General features: G+C 41.5%; 1 protein-coding gene across 5 annotated transcripts in view; it reads right to left on the reverse strand.

Annotated features, from left to right (window-relative positions):
• Window positions 1–1,266: 1,266 nt before the first annotated feature.
• The window catches only part of MRRF (mitochondrial ribosome recycling factor), a 63,526-nt gene continuing 42,538 nt past the window's right edge, over window positions 1,267–22,254 (reverse strand). For 2 of the 5 annotated variants that reach the window (XM_033237556.1, XM_033237554.1), the window contains 2 exons: window positions 12,798–12,957; window positions 1,267–3,978 (listed from right to left, as the gene is read on the reverse strand). In XM_033237556.1, coding sequence (XP_033093447.1) covers window positions 12,814–12,957 — 144 coding nt within the window. In that variant the 3' untranslated portion in view covers window positions 1,267–3,978; window positions 12,798–12,813. The remainder of the gene's footprint in view (window positions 3,979–12,797; window positions 12,958–22,254) is intronic. The other 3 variants (XM_033237558.1, XM_033237557.1, XM_033237555.1) reach the window with 3 other exon arrangements.

Genomic DNA, 22,254 nt, shown 5'->3' on the forward strand with positions numbered 1-22,254 from the left:
AAGTTATGGTAGATCCATATTATGGAATATACTGCATCACAGTGAAAGAATAAATCGTATCTACATGTACACACACGGACAGATGACCATGATTGTTACAGGGTAAGAAAAAAAAGCAAACATCAGAATATGAATAGTTCCCCTCGCTCCTTCTAAAAAATTATATGGCCGGGCACGGTGGTTCACACCTGTAATCCCAGCAATTTGGGAGGCTGAGACAGGCAGATTACCTAAGTCAGGAGTTCAAGACCAGCCTGGCCAACATTGTGAAACTCCATCTCTATTTTAAAAAATAAAAATAAAACACAAAAATTAGCTGGGCATGGTGGCGGGCGCCTGTAATCCCAGCTACTCAGGAGGCTGAGGCAGGGAAAACTGCTTGAACCAGGGAGGCAGAGGTTGCAGTAAGCCGAGACTGCGCCACTGCACTTCAGCCTGGGCGACAGAGCAAGACTCCGTGTCAAAAAAAAAAAAATGATCTATGGCCAGGCAGAGTGGCTCACACTTGTAATCCCAGCACTTTGGGAGGCTGAGGCAGAAGGACCGCTTGAGGCCAAGTGTTTGAGACCAGCCTAGGCAACAAAGTAAAAAAAAAAAAAAAAAAGAAAAAGAAAAAGAAAAAGCCAGGTGTGGTGGTGCATAGCTGCAGTCCCAGCTACTCAAGAGGCTGAGGTGGGAGACTTGTTTGAGCCAAGGACTTTGAGGTTGCAATGAGCTATGATTGCGCCACTTCACGACAGGCGACAGAGTGAGACACTGTCTCAAAAAGCAAAACAAAATGAAACGAACACACACACACATATGCACAGAGAAAGGTCTGGAAGGATATATACCTAATTTTAAAGGAGTAGGATCAGGGACTGGTGAGATGTTTTAACTTTCTACATTCCAACTTATTTTGTAATTTCCAACACACACACACACACACGAAAAAAATAAACAGGATAAAAATTATCAAATTCTCTTTGGCCTGAATATTTCATGGGACTTTGAAAGTCATTAAACTGAATAGAAGAGGTGGTTAATTCTTCCGGCAAGTGTGAGAATTTCCATACTCAGCGTTTCTTTTTGAGAGAGGCTGTAGGAGACAAGAGATGGAGAATGAATTGCTCCAACATTACTCATTATATCCAAACAGGTAGTCTCATTCTTGTCCCTGTCACCACTGCAGCCCTGACACACAGAGTAACAGAGAAACTCTTTGATAAATGTCAACTGAAATTGAGTAATCAGCCGAAAGCCATTTGCTGAGCTGTCTGACTGCCCTGGGCTCGAGGTTTTCCTTTATTCATTTATCATGATACAGCTTTGGCCAACATACACACAGGAGAGAAACTGTTGACATGTGGAACCCAAGTACAGAAAATCTTTCATTTTCCTCCCTGCCTGTTCACCAAATAAGTTTTTGTTTATTTAAAGACTACAGAGGATTTGGCTGTTAAGAACCAAATGCCTTTGGAGTGGAGTTACAACATAATTTATCATTTCCTCTGTTTATTAAAAAATCCTGCATCTTTGAGAAGCACATTTACAGTGAGTGGGGGATTTCGGCCACTCATGAAAGAATGTTGCAAAGCCCCTGTCATGTGACTTACCCCAATAGAGGCTTCCTAATTGCTCTGTCTATCCCTGCTCTTCCCCCAACTGACTTCTAATCGTGTGATGACCATAGGGCTGGTGAATGGGGTTAGAGAACAGGTAAGTGGGGCAGGAGACTGTGTTAGTTTAACTTTGACCCAATTTTGACCTTGAACCCTCACTGCATGTTTCACCAGTGTAAGTAAAGGGGGAAGTGCAACCCTTATTGCCTCCAGCAATGAGAAGTTGGATGCTGCTTCGAAAGAACTCAGCCAGGTCTTGCCACCACCAAAGTGGGCTCCATTCTGAAAACAGACACCTTGCAGAATTGGAATGAACTTCCTACTTTTCCCCCGAGAGATTATTATAGATAGCAATTTAGTTCAGTGCACTATGTACTCCCTCAAAACAGGGGCCATATCTTACCCATTTTTGTATTGCCAGTACATAGTACAGTACCTGACAAATGCTAATGAAGAAAGCAGGACAGTGGTTCCTTCCAGATTGGTGAGGTGCCAAGACAGTGTGAGCCCAGAGAGGGCATGGAAGCTCCACACCCTGTCCTTCTCCCTAAACCTTGCCCTGTGTACCTCCTTCATTGGGTTGTTCAGCTGTATCTCTTATAATAAACCAGTGAATGTGTTTCCCTGAGTTCTGTGAGCTGTCCTAGGAAATTAACTGAACCCAAGAAAGTCAAGGACTCTAGTTTGTATTTGGTCAGTCAGGAGTATGGGTGGCCCAGATTTGTGACTGGCATTGAAAGCGCTGGCAGTCTTGGGAGATGGAGCCCTCAACCCGTGGGATCTGACACTATTTCCAGGTAATGTCAGAAATGAACTGAATTATAGGATACCCAGTTGGTGTCTGCTGGGGAACTGCTTGGTGTGCGGGGGAAACAAACTCACACACCTGGTCACAGAAGTGTTCCATGTTGAGTGTGAAAGTATAAAAGGAAAAAAAGTTTGATTTTTTCCTTTTACATGAGCACATCAGGCCTCAATTTGAATGCCAGCTCTGCTACTTGCTAGCTATGTAACCCTGGACAAGAAACTTCACTTCTATGTAAATAACACGGACAATGAATCATGAACACCTTCTACCACTTACCGGCTTTGCTTTGTTACTTTGGGCAAGTTACCTAATACTGTCAAGACTTAGTTTTCCTATTTGTAAAATGGAGATAATACACATCTCTTAAGTTTACTGTCAAGATTATAAATAATGCCCAACTCATAATGGCTATATTAGGAATAAATGAATGAATAAAAAATAATTGGAGGGAAAAACCTAACAACCCAGCATCCGAAGATAGGCCACAATAAACCACTTGTCTGTCAACAATGGGCAGGCCCTGGGGGAAAGGTGTCTCACTGCCAAGTAAATGTTGAGAACAAGTACAAGAGTGGAAAATGATAGAAGGACAGTGTTAAGACCAGAAAGAAAAGAAGTCAGCATTTTCTGGGTAGCTACTATGTGCAATTTATTCACAATACAACATATGGCTGCCTACTATGCTCCAAGCATTACACAAAGTTCTGGGGATATACAGGCTAATTAAATGCAAAAAAAATACTTAAGAGTTCGTAGAAAGCAGTAGACTATGCCATGAGAGCCTGTAATGAGGGTCCTAGGTTAGAGGGGAAAGGAAGACTTCCCAGAGGATGTGATATCCAAGACAAGGCCTGATAATAAACAGGACTGGCCAGGTAAGGAGGGGAAGAGAGATCCAGGCAGAGAAAAGAGCATGTGTGAAGATGACTCCGAAGCAAAACGACTGTTCTGGGTGCTTCACATACAGATCCTCAGTGATCATCAATCCAGACCAACTCTATTCTTTCCTTTGTGGTTGTTATTCCTTCCAATTTATTTAGATTTTATTGTTTAGTGAAAATGGGCCTCTAGTAAAGTGTCCAGTCACAGGTGAAGGCCAGTAACAGCCCAAGCAGAATTTTAAAATGGGAACAGAGCCTAATTATTTGAAAAGGAGGCTCCTAAGATGAGGAGCAGGTGGTACTAAGCCTGCCAATGGCCTCAGTCCCTTGGCGACATCAAGTCAAAGCAAAAGCCTGCCTGAGTAAAGGCCCTTTGCCAGCAGCACATATTTTCTGACAGTCACCCATGTCAGAAGGCCGAGAGCAGAAGGAGGAAGAGAATGAACAAGTCTGAGTGTTCCACTGGAAGTCTGGGCCTCACAAGGACAGCCTTCTGTCAGAGTGGTGACAGTCTTCTGTGTGGATGGGGGAGGAAGAGAGGTCCCAATGTGCCACCCATGGGATCCAGCAGAAACTGGGCTCTGGAGTACTGCTGGCCCCCAGTGGACTTTCATCCAAGGAGTTCTTTGGTCTTCACTGCCAGATGTCTGTCCAGTTCTGCCACTGTGTCATCAGCCATTTGGCTGATCTGCAAGAACACAAAATGAGACAGCCTGATTAACGGGGGTGGAAAAGGGTAGGGGATGAATATTCCAGAAACATGGAAAGATTATGTGAGAAATAATAATAGTGACAAAAGTTCACATTAAGTAACAGCCAGGCACTGTACTCAGAACTTTATACATATATATTCTTTTTAACTCCTAACAGCAAACCCATAAGATAGATACTATTATTATCCCCATTTTGCAGACAGGAAAACTGAGGCATTTAGATTACTTATTCAGGACACATAGCTAGAAAGCTGGAATGACAAAATTTAATCCACAGTATTTAGATTCCACAGCCCAAAATTCTTAACTAATAATCTACAATATAGAGAAGCTAGTCTTATCTGTTCCCTAATGAGCCTCTAGAATTTCCTACACCTCAAATACTTTGTATATAAAGCCCTCATACAAATTGATAAGAAGAATATTAAGATCCCAATAGTTAAGGGAAAAAAAAAAGCCTTGAAAAAAAAAATGACGTACATCTGGTTAACAAACATGGAAAACAGACATCAAAGAAATGCAAATTAAAACAAGATACAATTCAGCTATCATAGCAAAATTTGATGCTGTAGTTTTTAATTACAATATTCAATGCCAGCAAGCTATGATGAAATGGATAAGCTCATATATCACTGATAGAAATTCAGATTGATGCAAATGTTCATACCATTTAACCCCAAAATCTCTCAATTGGGAAATTATCACATGAACAGAATCTGAAAAAATTTTCTGAAGTTCTATACACAAAGATATTTATTCCAGCTTTATATTTAATAATACAAAAATTAGAAAATCTAAAGTTATAGAATGGGGAAGTAGTTGAATACATATAGTCATTAAAAATGGTTAAGATTTTCTACTTCTTAAGGATAGGGTGTTAATATGAATAACATGCCAGTACATATTATGGAAACATGCTCACATTATCCTTGAACTGAAGAAAAGCAGGACACAAAATTGTGTATATACATAGTAGAAATGATCTCTAAAATATGTAAGCAAAAAATTGTGTATTTTTAAAAGCTGCAAGGAAACTTGTCAAAATATTAATAGTGGTTATATTTTAGTGATGGGAAGATAGGTAACGTATCGTTCATGTCCATCTCTGTCACATCCAGCCTAGGACTTAACACATATCAAGTTCTCAGGAAAAACATACTAAGTGAATAATTATTAAAGTTTTCTGTGCTTTTCTATATTTTCCAAATTTTCTGCAATAAACATGTACTCCCTCTAAGAATGAAAAACAAAACACAATACAATATAGTAGCTGCTGCAGCCTCCTTCCTATGTCTAAAAGAGATTGAAAGCAGGAAGCCTTAGGCAGGAGGCTTTGAGGGCTGCAGCATGGTGCCAAGGATCTGCATGCTCAACAGCATAGCGGCTGTTGGACATCTTTATTTGCAGACCACAGGCCTTGGCTAGGAATTGAGAACTAAATGCATTAAAAAGGGTAGAAACTAAAAAGGATTTAGAGCAATTGGTCCCAGGCAGGGAGGTGGCCAGGCTCTCACCATAGCAACAGTTGTACATTTTTTCAGCTGGAAAAGCAAAGCACCTGGGGGCTGCCAGACACTGCAAGAGTGGTTGGACTCAGAATGACAGTTTGGTCCCTCCTCACTCAGCTAGCCACAAAGCCTTGAGATGCTTTTGCCCCTCTGTGGCTGCCTTGCATGGGGTGTGGCATGGTGCCCAGCAGTACTCCAACACCTGCAGGCTGGCAGCTTGGGACAGCCAGGAATGATGGCTGAAAGCCTCCTCTGGAAAAATGGCTTTGAGGGTAGTTTGGGGACAAGGATGGGGACTGGGAGGAGGGAGAGTACTTAGGGTAACAATTTGATAACATGGGTTCTGGGTGAAATTAGTGGGGTAAAAATGTGTAGTCACATTTTCCCACTTTGACTCTCAGTTTCCTCATCTATCAAATGAATATGCAAGCACATTTTAAACTGGTTATTTACTATTTCATGTTACTATAACTTTTACTATCACTTCCTGACTTCTTTCCAATTAATTAATGAAAATAGGGCAGTTGTGGTTGGTGGCTCACACCTGTAATCCCAGCACTTTGGGAGGCTGAGGTGGGAGGATCACTTGAGCCCAGGAGTTTGAGACCAGCCTGGCAACATGTGGAAATCCCATCTCTTAAAAAAACACAAAAAATTAGCTGGGCATGGTGGCATACGTCTGTAGTCCCAGCTACTCAGGAAACTGAGATGGGAGGATAGCTTGAGCCCAGGAGGTGGAGGATGCACTGAGTAGAGATGGTGCCACTGCACTCCAACCTGGGCAACAGAGACTCTCTCAAAAATAAAAAAAATTAAAAAAAATTAGTGAAAATATTTACTAACATTTTACCATAGTACAAGCATAAGGTGTTCTTGGGGACAGCCTGCCTATAAGTTCATCTTTTCTACCTTTATCAGACGTCTTAAAATAATGATGATTAATAGCAACAAGGCCAAAAACAGCTTCCACTTACTGAGTACTTACCACATGTCAGACACTTGGTTAAAACTTTAGGAGCATTATTGCACACAATCCCTATAACATATGAAAGACTGTTATCTCTCTTTACCATATAATAAACATTATTTAACTTGACAGTTGCATAGTAGGAATGCAAGTGTTTTATCTTCTATTACTTCATTCAAATCCAACAACCTCACATAGCCTCTATAAAGTAGGTATAATAGGTATTATCCCCATTTTACAGAGGAGTAAATCAAGGCACAGAACGTTAACTGATCTGTCCAAGATCATATAAAAAGTCAGTGGTTGTAATCCCAGCATTTTGGGAGGCCGAGGCAGGAGGATGAGGTCAGGAGACTGAGACCATCCTGGCTAACACAGCGAAACCCCGTCTCTACTAAAAATACAAAAAATTAGCTGACCATTGTGGGAGGCTGAGGCAGGAGAATGGGATGAACCTGGGAGGCGGAGCTTGCAGTGAGCCAAGATTGCGCCACTGCACTCCAGCCTGGGGGATAGAGCCAGACTCTGTCTCAAAAAAAAAAAAAAAAAAAAAAAAGTCAGTGGTGTGGCTGAGCCAGGAACTCACCCATCTTAATGGCCAGTTTGAGGCTCTTATTCCCCTTTGGAGGGGTCCCATAGCACCTGGCCGAGTCCTTCCTCATTCCAGACAGGTTGTGTTAGGGACATTAAGAGTCAATCCAAGTTCTACATTTAAAGTCGCAAGACTGGGGAGAAGAGAAGGATAAAGAAATAGGGCGAAAAATTACTGAGGACCAGCCACCATACTAGCCACTTCTAAGTATGTAGCATCATTTGGTCCTCATATCAATCCTGTGCTCCCACTTTGTGGATGAAGAAACAGAGGCTCAGAAAGATGACACCATTTGCTGACGTTAACAGCTAAGAAGTAAAACAGCCAGGATTTTAATCTAGGCCTGTCTCACTCCAAAGCAAGAACCCCTGCCAATATAATGCGCTGCCTCATAGAGATTATAACATCGTCATCATTGTTATCATCATCACATTTGCTACTTACAAATTCAGGAAAATGAAAGGCAGGGACAGAGAAGAGGAATGGCAGGAGCATGGAGTACACTCCTGGGGCAGGCCTGCCTACCAGCCATCCTTCCTGAGGCCTAGCTCAAAACCCCCACTGCCTTGCCTGGACCAGCTCCCTGCCTGCCACCCGTCTGCCAGGAGCCTTTCCCTCCTTTAGCTCTGCTAGCACCCAGCTTTGCTCATTTCAGAGCAGCACTGTTTCTCAGGAAAAGGCAGCAGTGAAAGGATCTTGGCCAGAGTTACTGGTGGTTTCTGCCAAGTACATTAATGTTCAGCAGGCGCATTTATAGCAAACCAAAGCCAAGGTGAAACAGCAGGCTGGCAGATGTCAGAGTCCTGAGCGGGAAGACCCCGGTCCTTCTTCAGCAAAGCTTGCCTGGAAGCGGGCTTAGGAAGTAGCGGGGGTGGGGGAACAGTTGAGGAAATCTGGGGGTCAAACATGACTACAGGGATAGAACCTACAAATGAATCATTTCATTCTTATTTTTATTTATTTATTTTTTTTGAGATGGAGTCTTGCTCTGTCACCCAGGCTGGAATGCAGTGGCACTATCCGGCTCACTGCAATCTCTGCCTCCCGGGTTCAAGCGATTCTCCTGCCTCAGCCTCCCAAGTAGCTGGGACTACGGGCACCCACCACCATGCCCGGCTAATGTTTTACATTTTTAGTAGAGACAGAGTTTCACCGTGTTAACCAGAATGGTCTCGATCTCCTGACTTTGTGATCCACCTGCCTGGGCCTCCCAAAGTGCTGGGATTATAGGCGTGAGCCACCACGCCTGGCCTATCATTTCATTCCTATACACCAAAAATTAAAGAAGCATTTTTATAATAAAGCTTTAAAAAATCTGACCTCAAAAGATTTTTGAAAAATTAAAAAAGATAATCTCATACAAAATAAAATCCAAATTGTTTATAATCCCATCTTCTGAAATGACCACCTTTAATATTTTGACATGTATAAGCTGCCAACCCTATGTACATGTGACTTTCCTTTATAAAAATAAAATCAAACTGCAGTATAATCTACCTTTTAAAAACAAATTCCAAAAAAATTTACCATGTCTATAAAATATTTTTATAACTTTCTATGTAGATTTTAATGAATGTAAAACAATTTACTTCCCACAGTCAAAAATTTATAGACAGTTTCCAGTTTTCTACTATTACATATATCAATGAACATTTCTATAAATAAGGCTCTTGATTATTTATTTTGGGCAAATTCCTAAGTCACTAAATCAGAATTGTATGGATTTTAGTGTATATTATCCTCTAGAAAGGTCATATGGATTTATACAAAGAATAACAATCTTTAGAGTGTGAAAATAAAAGCAACACTTCCCAGATAAGCAACATTTTCAGCTCAGATAAAAAATTCTAGGTTCAAGTGTTAGGGGTTATAAAAGGCAAATTAAATACATATATACTTTAAAAACACAGTAGTATGTACCAAGAATCTTATAAAAAATATGCAATCCCTCTGTACAGTAATTCCACACTTGGGACGTTCCAGTCTATTCTAAGGAAATCTCAACAAAGATATAGAGACATATATATACTCACTGCAACCTTACAACAAAAAAGTTTAAACAAACTAAAATGTCCAAAAAGAGGGCTTATGAAAGTGAACACCACAATATCAACTATTTAACAGCCATCAGAAAGAGTTTTACAAAGAGTTTTTCAAGACATGAAAAATGCTAATGCCTTTGAGGTCAAATAGAAAATAAAAAGCTGAATACAAAATTGCATATATACTATATTTTCTCAACCATGCTTAAAATTATGTAGTTTTTTTTTTTTTTTTAAGAAAAAAAAGGAAAAAAGAAATATTCCAAAATGTTAAGAACAGTTGCCCTCCAATGTGGGATGGTAGGATGAATTTTCCCCCACTGTTTTAAACAGTCTTCTGTACTCTATATTTTCTCCAATGAACATATATTACTTTGATAATAAGGAACAAAAGTAAACAAAATTTTAGAGCTGTCTGATGAAGCAACAATCAGCCATAGCCTTGTTTTATATCTTTAAAACCATGCATGCGCGCATACACGCACACACACACCCCCCCCCCCAAAAATTCCAGTTTGGGGCCTTCTGACAGCAGAAAGAACACCATGAAGTGTATATAAGGCTCTCTCCTATTCCAAACTTTTAACTCTATGACAGTAAATGAAGTTATTAACTATCCTGGTTAAGAATAAACATTTAGCTGGGCACTCATGCCTGTAATCCCAGCACTTTAGGGGGTTGAGGCGGGAGGATCATCTGAGGTCAGAGTTCAAGACCAGCCTGGCAAACATGGTGAAACCCCGTCTCTACCAAAAATACAAAAATTAGCAGGGCATGGTGGCACGTGCCTGTAATCCCAGCTACTCGGGAGGCTGAGGCAGGAGAATCCCTTGAACCCAGGAGGTGGAGGTTGCAGTGAGTCAAGATTGCACCACTGCTCTCCAGTCTGGGCAAAAAAAAAAAAAAGAATATACATTTAAATAATATTATTTTTTGAAAGATGTCTATAATATATTGTGTCATATAAATAGTATGATACTTTTTGTTTCGAGAGATAACTTGAAGTTCTACACTAAAATGTTAACAATAGTCATCTGAGTGATGAGATTTCAATTATTTTCTTCATTGTTCTAACAGCAAAGCTAATACAGCTATTTTCACTTTAACAAAAATCAACAGTAAGAAGCACTAAAGAAAAATTCTAATCTGAAGAGGATGGCGAAAAGCCAGTGCTAATGAGTGAAGACTTCCAGCAAGGTCTTTGTCAAGAGGGTTTTATCAAGAATGCTTGCTATCTGATCATTCTTCCTCTTTCAAGGAGCTGTGGGCTCTGGTCCCTGAGGCAGAAGTCCTGGCTTGCTGAGTGAGGAGTGCCTGGTAGGCCCTGGTGGTCCATAGGCTTACCACCAAGAAGCAATGACAAGGCAAAGCAGTGAAGAAATCCCCTGGGAGAAAGACAAGGAGCTGGCCCAGCTGGAGTCAGGGCCCAGACTATTAATGAGGCCTGGTCAGTGGTCAGGAAAGACCCGCCTAATCTCTGAACCTCCTCTTTTAGCTGATATAGGGAAAGAGGAGGGCAGAGAGATGGCAAGGAGGGGAGCTCTGAGGGTGTGGGTGTCAGGTACACTAATGGTGCTTTCTAGCATACCAAGGAAACCATCCAAGGCAGAAATGACCAATCCTTTTTTACAGAAAACAGACTCCAAAGAGTCAAGCAACTTCCCCAAGGTCACAGGACAACAAGTGTAGAACAATCTTCTACGTCATTATCTTCTACATGTGGTTTTACAGAATTACCTGAGAGCTTTTTAAAACTATACATTCCAGCTGGGTGCACCTGTTATCCCAGCTACAGGAGGACTACTTGAGCCCAGGATGACAAGACCAGCCTGGGCAACATAGTGAGACCCCCATCTCAAGAAAAATAAATAATAAAATTAAGTAAAATAAAAATATACATTCCTAGGCAGAGCTACTGTATCAGAAAACGTATCAGAAAATGCAGGAGTAGGGCCCAGGAAGCCACCTAAAATTCCTCCCCAAGGTGATTGTTGTGGCTCTCCTACTAGTAAATTGCTAGTAAAACTAGCATTTTAACTGCTGATGGAGGAGAAGGGGAGCAGCTAGTCAATTTATGGACTTCTTCAGGGGTCCCACTAAGGTTTCTCCTTGCTTCTCGCTTCTCTCTTCACTCCCTACCCAGCCCACACGCCTGTTCAATCTCCCTAAAATAATGCTTTATCGTGGAGGAGGAGGGTTTAAGGCCTATCAAACCCTTTATATTACATTGAACATTACTAATTCTATCTCTACATCTTTCTACAGGTGCCACTCAGGTTCAAGTCACCATCACTTCCTGGTTGGATTTCTGCAGCAGCTTCCCTGGTCTCCCTGCCTCCAGTCTTGCCCCCTACAATCTGTTTTTCACCTGGCCACCATAGTCATCTTTCATAAACATAAATGTGCTCTCTCCATCATCTAAAAAAAATCTTTCAAGCGTGTCACTGTAGGAGAATCACCTGAGAAGGATTTAAAATACAGATTCCTAGGCTCTATCCCAGATTCACTGACTCAATCTCTGGAAATGGGGCCCCAGATACCTGGATTTTTATAAGCTACCCAAGTGATTATGGTACTTTGGTAGATTAGATGTTGTTCAACAAATATTCACTTCTTTCCCCAGACCTCCATAAATATATATATTTCCTTGTACCAAAGATATTGAGCTTGGCCCATGTGACTTGCTTTGGCCAATCAAATATGAGAAGAGTAGGTGTTTAAAATGTACTTGAGTGGTTGGGCTTATGATCGTGGCATCTGCTGTTACCATGAAAAACGGCCCTAGGAAACCTGTTGGCTCCGGAAGATTAAGAGATATATAAAGTAGATTTGAACCCAATCCAAGATCTGGAGTCAAGCCGAGTCCAGCCTCGAACAGCTACACCCCAGCTGGCCCATGGAAATAAAAATAAGAAATAATGCTTTGATATTGTCGATCACTGAGTTTTGGGGTAGTTGTGTACCATTACTGTGGCCACATATGACTTATATAGTCGTACAAAGTGAGAAAGTCTGTACATGTTAACGTTCAAATCCCTAAACCTGGTGTACGAGACCTTCCTTCTATTATCTAGCCACTCTGTTTTCTTTATTCATTCCCTAGTCTTATCCTATGTTCAAACCCCCATGATCTAACTGAATATTGTTTTTATATCACCATACTTTTGTACATATGGTTTTACTTTTCCCCCTTGTCACTCACTATTTTACTCCAGTAGCTTAAGACTTATTCAAGTGCCACTACTCAGCACACTGAGAACATTTAAGTGCTTACTTCTCAGCAACCAGAAAACCAGACAGGAGAACATTAGTGTAGAGGCTCTGAAATCAGTCTGCCTGAGTGTGGATCCGATTTCTACCAACTTCCAGCAGCGTGATTTTGGGCAAGTTATTTAACTTACTGGAACCTCAGTTTCCTTACTACCTACCTCATAGTTTTGTAGTGATGAGGGTAAATGAAGTAATATAAAGTGTTCCGCACAAAACCTGGCACACAATACAAGTGTCTTATCCTCCTCTATGGATCCCTCTGAATCTGGCCTTAGGCTAAGCCCAGAACAGAGACTCAGTCAATGTTGATAATGTGAATGAAAGATCACATGTTTAACTGTCCTCACCTCAAACATGCACAAAAGATTCCTTGCACTGAATACATAGATACTACTACATCTGTTGGCAATAGTACCTGTTTCTCTATTAGCCTAATGGTGTCCTCCGAGACTGTATCCTTGGATTTCTTCAGCTTGTTCATTGCGTTGGTGCGAACCTTTCGTAAAGAGTCTTTGGCCTTGTTGGTGTTCTGTTTGGCCAGTTTCACCAGCATTTCTCTGTGCTCTCTGGTTACTCTGATAAAAGACAAAAAACATTCAACAAAATCATCCTATACATTAACTGCTGGCCAAGAATTTAACATCACTCTGTCAACCGGTTTGTAACTTTCCTCTCTGTGGGCTGAACTCCTGGAATTTCCAGGAGGAGGAAAACACATGTAAAAAGGCTTCAAGTTGCCCAAATGTGGGCACACTGGGTTTGACTTTGTATAAGGTACCAAACTTCCCAGTGAGAGAACTGGGATTCAAATTCCAATATTTCTGGCCTGTATTCCTTCTGCTACTCTTGTAATCTGTTTCAAGTGAATCATGCACTGCTGCCATTACTTCTGCTTCCAGGCAGAAAGCTCTTCAAAGTCAGTAATATGAAGCTTGGGACTGAAAAGGACAAAACCACCATGTCAGGAGTTTAGGGATTTGGATCAGATCTTGTTACTTTTATGGTTTTTAATTCATTGAACAAAAATCATGCTGACATGTTTAGGTCTCTTTTTTGTTCTGCCAAAGCATATGTCAGTATAAGGAAGGAACACGAAAATTAAAACTTGATCCACTGATTCAAAAAACTTAATCCTGCTGAAATACTAAGAGAAGCAGAAAATAAATGAATCTAAGCCTTTAAGAAACCTCATAAACTTCTCCAGAAAGAACATACTGAAGTATTTGAATATTGTATTTCATATAATTTCAAATAGGTATCTCACTGTTTAGACAACACTTAATAATAAAGAAAAAAAATTATCTGATCAACTTTTCTTTTCACTACACTGTTATATTTTAAATGGAGGAAAAAACATACATTTAAAAAACATAAAATGAGACTAAAAAATCCTTAAGAATTAAAGGCTACATAAAGAAAACAAAATCATAATATAGGTAATTTGGCCTTAATAAAATGTATTATTTTGTATTTATTAAGGCAAATGTGACATTACCACACTATTAACACCAGTTTCCACATGTAATAGTGTCCAATCATTGACATTGTCAAAAATATTTCCATTTCAGGATGCAAAGAGGCAATAATCAAAAAGATACTACAAGGAAATGGAGAGAGGAGTGCAGTGAGAAGGGGGAAAGGGAGGGAGGAAGACAAACCATGCTAGGCACAGGGAGGGCTGAGAGGGAGAAAGGCATGTGTGTGCTGGTTCAGGGAACGGAGCTGAAAAGAATCTAAAATACAAGATCAGAAGCAGTCAGGGTGATGGCAAGGCACTAGTTTTGAAGTCAGACAGACTAGCTTCATACCTCTATCTATTGCTCAGAAGTTGACTATCCTTGGGCAAGCTACTTAATCTCTGTGAGCCTCAGTTTCCTTAACTCTAAAATGAAGATTTAAAAAGACACCTTACCGGAGGATTAAGAGAAGCAGACACAACAGATAAAGTACCAATAAAGAGAGCAGCATATATAGTAGCCTTGAATAAATGGTAGCATGTATGAATGTTTTAATCAAACATGTTTAATTACTTCCTCATGAAACAATCATAGCACATCTGTTTTAGAAAAGAAACATATTTTATTATGGAAATATTTTCATTCTTTTCCAAATGTGATTAATACATCTGATCATCTCCACCTTGCATTCCTGGGGTTCTGTGAGTATACATTAGAGTTTGTGTTCCAGGCTTCTGAACTCAGCTGGTTAGTTCTGAGTACTCACTTTAAGTTGATATGCATTCACTCATCAAGCACTGGCTGAGCCTCCTATGCTCTGTGCCAGATCTTGGGCCAGACCAAGGAGCTTCAGAAGAGGCAGACCTGGCCCATCTTTTCCAGAGGCTCAGACTAGTGGTGGAAACAAACTTGTCAGCCACTACTTAGAAAGAGGATGACTGCTGCTAGGATGGAAGGATGGATCTCCTGTGGGAGGAGCATGCAGAAAACACAACACTTCTATCTTGAGATCTGGAAACTGCCTTACGGATGCACAGTAACTTGTTAGCTGCAGAAGAAAGCAAAGTGCATTTTGGGAAGCACAGTGGGAGATGTAGTGGAGGGAGAGCATGAAGTTGAAAAGGGTACATCCCAGTCAAATATATTCTACAGGCCTGGAGTTTTCAAATTCTTCTTTAGCCACAAACCTTGGCTCCAAAGAAAACTGAGGCAGAGACCCCATTTGTAAAGCAGATAAAAAGAGACTACTTCAGTTGAAGAGGAGGAGGGGTGGGCTCTATCCCAGGCCACAAAACTCAGCTCCGCCTCCACTTCTGGACCTGACACTTACAGGCTGAGTGACCCTATGCAAGCTATTTAAACTCTCTGAGCCTTGATCTTCTCATTTGGAAACAGAAATCAAAAACAAACAAATGAAACAGAACCTCCCTTTCAGAGTTATTGTGAGATTTAGATGAGGTAATACATGGAAAGCATCCTGTACAAAGCCTGATAGAGAATAAACACTCAGGAAATGTAAACTGTCTCTGTTGTGGTTGGTTACAGTTTTGGAAGCCGTGAAGCATCTTCAAATAATGAAGAATCTATTCATGAAAGTTTTTAGTCAACAGAAAAATGACAGAGCAAAGATCTATGCTCTGGCAAGATGACTTTTTGAGATCTCACTGGTAATTTAACATCTCACAGACATTTTAAAATCCAAATGCTCTCAGAATGTAGCCCTGAAATTTTTTCTTTTCAATATTCATTCATTCAATCTATAGCTTCATTCAACAACTACTTACTAGGCACCTACTGTAAGTTACTCATTATGACAGAAAAAAGAGAGATAGCATTAAATACACAGGAGTTTACCATCTGGCAAGGAAGGCAGTCATTACACAAACACATACAAATTAATGAACAAATTACAGTGGTAATATGCACCATAAAGTCATATAGAGTTCTATAAAAATAATTAAGTGGGGAAAGGAGTCTGACCAACCTTTCTTTGTGGGACCCCAGGAACTAAATGTGGAGATACTGAGGCTAAGTGATACTTAAGTTGCATAAGAGTTGGGGGGATAGTGAAAGATCATTCTCACCAGAGGGAATGGCATGTGTAAAGAATATAGCTCTTATAGGATGAAAAAAAGTGATAGTATTGAAAGAAGAAGGCAAAGACTATCCCAAAAGAGAAGGCTGGAGAGGCTGGCAAGTGAAAGGCTTTGTAAGCCCTTCAGTGTCACAGTGGGTCTTAGTAGATCCACTGACAGCTCAACAAAATATGGTATAAGCATATAATGTTATTCAGCCTTAAAAAGAAATGAGAATGTGATATGTGTTATCACATGGATGAACCTTAGCATAAAAAACACTTAGCATAAAAAACATTATGCTAAGTAAAATATGCCAGACTCACAAAGACACATATTGTATGATTCCACTTACATGAAGTTCTTAAGAGTTGTCAAATTCATAGAGACGGAAAGTAGAATAGTGGTTACCAGGGGCTGGGGGAAGAGGGAAGTGGGGAGTTGTTTAATAGGTAAAGAGCTTTGCAGGATGAAGAGCATCCTAGAGATTGTTTATACAACAATGTTAATATACTTAATGCCACTGAACTGTACACTTAAAACATGACTAAAATACAAGCCTGGACAACTTAGCAAGACCCCATCCCTACAACACACAACAAGATTAGCCAGGCATCATCATATGTGCCTGAAGTCTCAGCTACTTGGGAGGCTGAGGCAAAAGGATCACTTGAGCCCAGGAGTCTGAGGCTGCAGTGAGCCATGACTATGCCACTGCACTTTAGCCTGGATGAGACAGCATGACCCCATCTTTTTTTTTTTCTCTGGAGCTGGAGTCTTGCTCTGTCACCCAGGCTGGAGTGCAGTGGTGCGATCTCGGCTCACTGCAACCTCCACTTCCTGGGTTCAAGTGATTCTCCTGCCTCAGCCTCGTGAGTAGCTGGAATTAGTCACAAGCCACCATGGCTGGATAATTTTTGTATTTTTAGTAGAGATGGGGTTTCACCATGTTAGCCAGGCTAGTCACAAAGTCCTGATCTTAAGTGATCCGCCTGCCTCGGCCTCCCAAAGTGCTGGGATTACAGGCGTCAGCCACTGCGTCCGGCCTGATCCCATCTTTAAAAAAAAAAGACTAAAGCAGTACATTTTAAAAATGTACATTTTACATTAAAATAAGAAGAAACTTGATCAGATTTTTAGTTTGTGTAGACAGCAATATACAAACCAGATCTAAATACATGGCAAGAGTCTGACCAGGAGCCTCTAGGTAGGTAGACGGGGAGCTCAGGATCCACCCTTTTGCAGTTTCTTGGCTGGGTGAGGAAGCCTTTTCCGCTAGGGTCAGAGAGCCTCTAGCACAAGGCAGGGGTTTTGGCCGAGCTGGCAGGGTCATACTTTGTTTGTACAAGCTCCACCAGGCAGATCTTCCAGGAACATCCTGGATGGGGGCCTTCCTGAAAAATTCCTTGAGCATGTTCCTATGAACAATAAGCAGAGGGCATGCCCCACTGCTAACTCACACAACAGAGAATCCCACTGACTGAAATGATACTTCCTATTGTTTCAATGAGAATGTGACACATGTACAAAGCTATACACCAGGTGTGTATCAGAGGAAGTCACGCTCAGCTCAGGTAATGACAGCAAAAAAGTTGTAATGCAACAGACACGCAACTTCAGAAGGCTCTTTGGACACTTAAAGGGGGCTTTAAAATGTAGAAAGGACATGGTTTAGGGCCAAAAAGACCTAGGCTGAAATTCCAGCTCTGCTACTTGTTAGCTTCAGAACTTTGAGTATGCTATTCAACCTCTCCAAACTCAGTTTTCTCCTATACAAAATGGGAGGAAGAATATTACAGAGGGTGACGAGTTGATGGGTGCAGCACACCAACATGGCACAAGTATACATCTGTAACAAACCTGCACGTTATGCACATGTACCCTAGAACTTAAAGTGTAATAAAAAATAAAAAGAAAAAAGAAAAAAAAAAAGAATATTACAGAGGGTGGAAGCAAGGATTAAATGAAATAATGGGGGGCAAGTACTTGGCGTGCTATCAATACGTATGCACTGTAAAAGCTCAACAAAGGACAGCTGAGTTATTATTCTTACTACAGAATCTCTAGGACTTGGGGAGAATAGGATGTGAGCAGTGAGAGAGAAAATGGTCACAAAAGATTTTGCCACTTGGAGCTTAGGCAACTGAGGGGATAGTGAGCAGAGAGAAACAGAACGGGAACAGAGGAGAGCAGTAGGCAACGGGGAAAGCGGGGGACATGAATTCTGCCCCAGCAGCTGTAGGGAGCAGGCTAAGGGAGAAGGAAGCTACACTTTCAAGGAATGGCATATCAAGATACATTCCTGACATTGCCACTGACAGAAACCTTGCCACCTCTTCCCTGGGCTTAAGGGACTCCCTCTACGGGAGCATGGGCCTGAAATCAGCAGCACCATGTGCCTGCTTCACTGTTTGCTAGTGGGAGCTGCCCCATGCCTTGGGGCTGCCGGTCCTGAAGGAAATGTTTTTGTTTGTGTAGCCCAGCCAGATTTCCTATGCTTCTAAGGACACCACCCTCGCCTCATCCCACTAGCCTGTTTTACATACATTAATGCATCAAAAAGACATTAGTTCTTCTGTAGGCGTCCTTTTAGCCCAAGGAAATCATACATTTTGGAAGGACTTCTAACACCAGTAGTAATTTTAGTTCTCTCTGGGGACACAACTGGGCACCTGCTTTCAAAGGACTATTCTGTGACTGATGCCTGGTTAAACCAGACATACCATCCCGAAACACAGCCCAGTCCAGCCTGACTGAATGAGAAAGGAGGTTGCGGTCAGGGGTCACAGCTCCACGTTCCCAGCTGAGTGGTCTTAAGTTACTTGTCTTCTCTTTCCCTGTCACCACAGAAGGATGGAAGCCCCAGTTTTGGGGTAAGTGGACATAACTCTTGCCTCAGCTCTATCATACATGCAAAAAAGCACAAGTTTGGTGGTCAAAGCAAACCTGATTTCCAAATCCAGCTCTGCCACTTACAAGTTGAGTACCTGTGGACTTTAATTTTTCCTCTCTGAATGCAAGGTTGTCAGGTGAAGCACTTAAGAGAACAGTCTCTGAAGTCAGACTGTTGGGGCTTGAGGTCCAGATCTATCAGTTTTCAGCTTTGTGGCCCTGGGCAAGTTATTTTACCTCTGCATCAGTTTTTCCATCTGTCAAATGTGTATAATACTATTTACTTAACTGTTCTCCTCTATTCCCATTCAGTCCCTCTTACAACAACTTAATTATTGTGAGAATTAAACAAGTTAATAAATGTGCTGGTACATGGGATGTACTCAATAAACATTATCTGTTATTTCCTCAACCGTCAAGTGCAGAGGGATGAGGGAGGCCGTACAGGATTTTTCCAGTGTTATGAGCAAATGAGAAAAGATAGCTAAATGACTTTGCATATATAGGTAATAAACTATTTTAAGTTCTCAATAATATTATTAATAAAAGTAATTGTAATGTTTCCTACTAAGGGAGAACACAGCATAGTGGCTACAAGTCCAGGCTCTGGAGAAAGATAGCCTGTTCTTTCACTTATTAACTGTGTGACACTGGGCACAAAAAATCCCATTCCTCTGTGACTTAGTTACTTCATCTGTAAGATAGAGATAACATACTGATCTCAAAAGGATGTTATAAGTATATTAGCTAATACATAAATGGCACCTGGAACAACAGTTGGCACAGTGTTCCAGAAACAATGATTACATTATTGCATACTTACCACATGCTAGGCTCTGTTTGAGGGCCTAGGAATACAGCAATGAACAAAACTGACAAAGCACTCAAAGCACTCACATTCTAGTGAAAGCGAGACAGACACAGTAAACAATTAAGCAGATAAAATGACACAAAGTGTATGAAGAAAATAAAGCAAGAGAAGGAGATAAAGAGAGACCACATTGTTATCATGGTAAGGCCCACTTACATTTGCCCAGCCACCTGACCCCAATGTCATCTGCTCCCCTTCAATACTAATAATAACGATAACTGTTGCAGAGCCATTTCCCTGTGTCAAGTTCTGAGCTGATGCATTCTCCATGTATTAGCTTAGTAAATCTTCATAACATTCCTGTGACATTAGTGGCATGAGTACCTGGGTTTTACAGATTAGAAAGTGGACAGACTGGGCAACATGGTGAGACCCCATCTCTACAGTTTTGTTTTGTTTTGTTTTTTTGAGATGGAGTCTTGCTCTGTCTCCCAGGCTGGGATACAGTGGCATAATCTCGGCTCACTGCAACCTCCGCCTCCCAGGTTCAAGCGATTCTCCTGCCTCAGCCTCCTGAGTAGCTGGGACTACAGGCACGTGCTACCATATAAGGCTAATTTTTGCATTTTTAGTAGAGATGGGGTTTCACCATGTTGGCCAGGCTGGTCTCGAACTCCTGACCTCTGGTGATCTACCTGCCTTAGCATCCCAAGATGCTGGGATTATAGGCATGAGACAGTGCCCAGCTACAAAATTTTTTTTTTTTTTTTTTTTTAATTAGCTGGGCATGGCGGGGCATGCCTGTATTCTCAGCTACTTGGAAGGCTGCGACCAGAAGATCCTTGAGCTCAGGAATTTGAGGTGGCAGTGAGCTATGATCATGCCACCGCACCCCAGCCTGGGTAACAAAGACTGACCCCGTCTGGGGGGAAAAAAAGTGGGAAGTAGGGGTTCAGACAGATCAAGTAACCTGTTCAAGGTCACACAAAAAGTTCTTGGCAGACATGGGGTTTGAGCCCAGTATAGCCTGACTCCTGAATTCCAGGCCTTCTGCTCTGTTTCCTCTCTTGTTGGTGCTAGACAAATCTAGCAACTATTCTTACCAGTGGTGGTAATAATAGTACTACTCTCACATTAAGACCGGCTTAGATATGTAGTTCATGCTACTCCCCGACACGTCCAAGAGTAGTGGGGAGAAAGAAGAGAGGGAATTTATGGAGGAATAGTGATCTGATCTATGGTAGTCAACTGCTAGGTACCATAAATAGGTGCATGATACAAGGCATGGAGAAGAGAGGACGGGCAGGGACAAGAGAAACCTGTCCTTTTGTTTGCAATTTTTGCGTAAGTGTTGGTGGCAACTTGCTCTTCAGCCTATTCTCCACTTTTGATTCTTGACTGAACGTCCTTGTGTGCTTCAATTGGTACATCTACGCTGGGAAGGAGCCCCATTCCACATACTTGGGACCTGCAATAGCAAGATGCACTCCTAAAAAGCCACAGGCCAGGTGGGAAGCAACACTGAACACAAGACAGGTGTTCAAAAACTTCATGAAGGCTTACCCAGGCCTGGAAAGTAGAAAGAAACAATGTACTGGAACAAACCAGGAGAATGAATGGCCCTGCAAACGCAGCAATGGCAAGCAGGCAGTGGGAATAAAAGGGCTAGAGCAGCAGCTGCAGTTGCTCAAACACAGTTTGTGGCTGCCCCAGCCCAAGTCAGGTCATGAGGCATTCATCTTTGAGGGTTTTTTTCCTTCAATATCCCTAAAGGGGTGTGTGTGTGTGTGTGTGTATGTGTGTGTGTGTGTGTGTGTGTGTCTGTGTGTGTTATGTAGAAAAGGGTATTACCAGTATTTCCTGGAATGTGCAAACTATAGACACTACTCTGTAACAAGATCCACAAGGCAATATAGCAGTTAGCACAGGCAGGCCACAGAACTGAAAGGAAGTAGGTTTCACGTCAGCAGCCCAAGGAGCAAATGTGATAACATGGTAACAGCCCGGGCTTTGGAAACAGACAGATTCAAGTTCGAATAACAGCTCCTTCACTTACTAATCTGTGACCATGAGCAAGTTACTTAAACTTTCTGATCCCTAGTTTCCTCCTCTGTATTAAATCCATCTCAAAAGGGCATTTCTGGGCAGCAATGCAATCACCATGAAAATACGTACACAACTTTCGGAGGCCGAGGTGAGGATTGCTTGAGCCCAAGGGCTCAAGAGGAGCCTGGGATACACTGTGGGACCTCATCTCTACAAAAAATTTAAAAATTAGCCAGACTTGGTGGCTTGTGCCTGTAGTCCCAGCTACTCAGGAGGCTGAGTGGGAGGATCGCTTGAGCCCAGGAGGTCAGGGCCACTGATTGTGACTGTGCCACTGTACTCGAGCCTGAGTCGCAAAGAGCCTGTCTCAAAAAAAAAATTAAAAAGTATACAAGATATTAAGTCAAAGCAGGGAAAAAAGCAAATTGTGATATTGTAGACATTTCATACCACTTATGTAAACTAAATATATATATATATATATTTACGTTTGCATATTCATCCTTTGAAATCTGGAAGGATACACTAACAATGGTTACTTCTGGGAAGAACAACTGGGGAACAATTAATGAACTTTTCATTATACTTCTG

The sequence above is a fragment of the Trachypithecus francoisi genome, unplaced genomic scaffold (genome assembly GCF_009764315.1).
Source record: "Trachypithecus francoisi isolate TF-2019V2 unplaced genomic scaffold, Tfra_2.0 Lachesis_group16, whole genome shotgun sequence".
In the NCBI taxonomy this organism is placed as follows: domain Eukaryota; kingdom Metazoa; phylum Chordata; class Mammalia; order Primates; family Cercopithecidae; genus Trachypithecus; species Trachypithecus francoisi.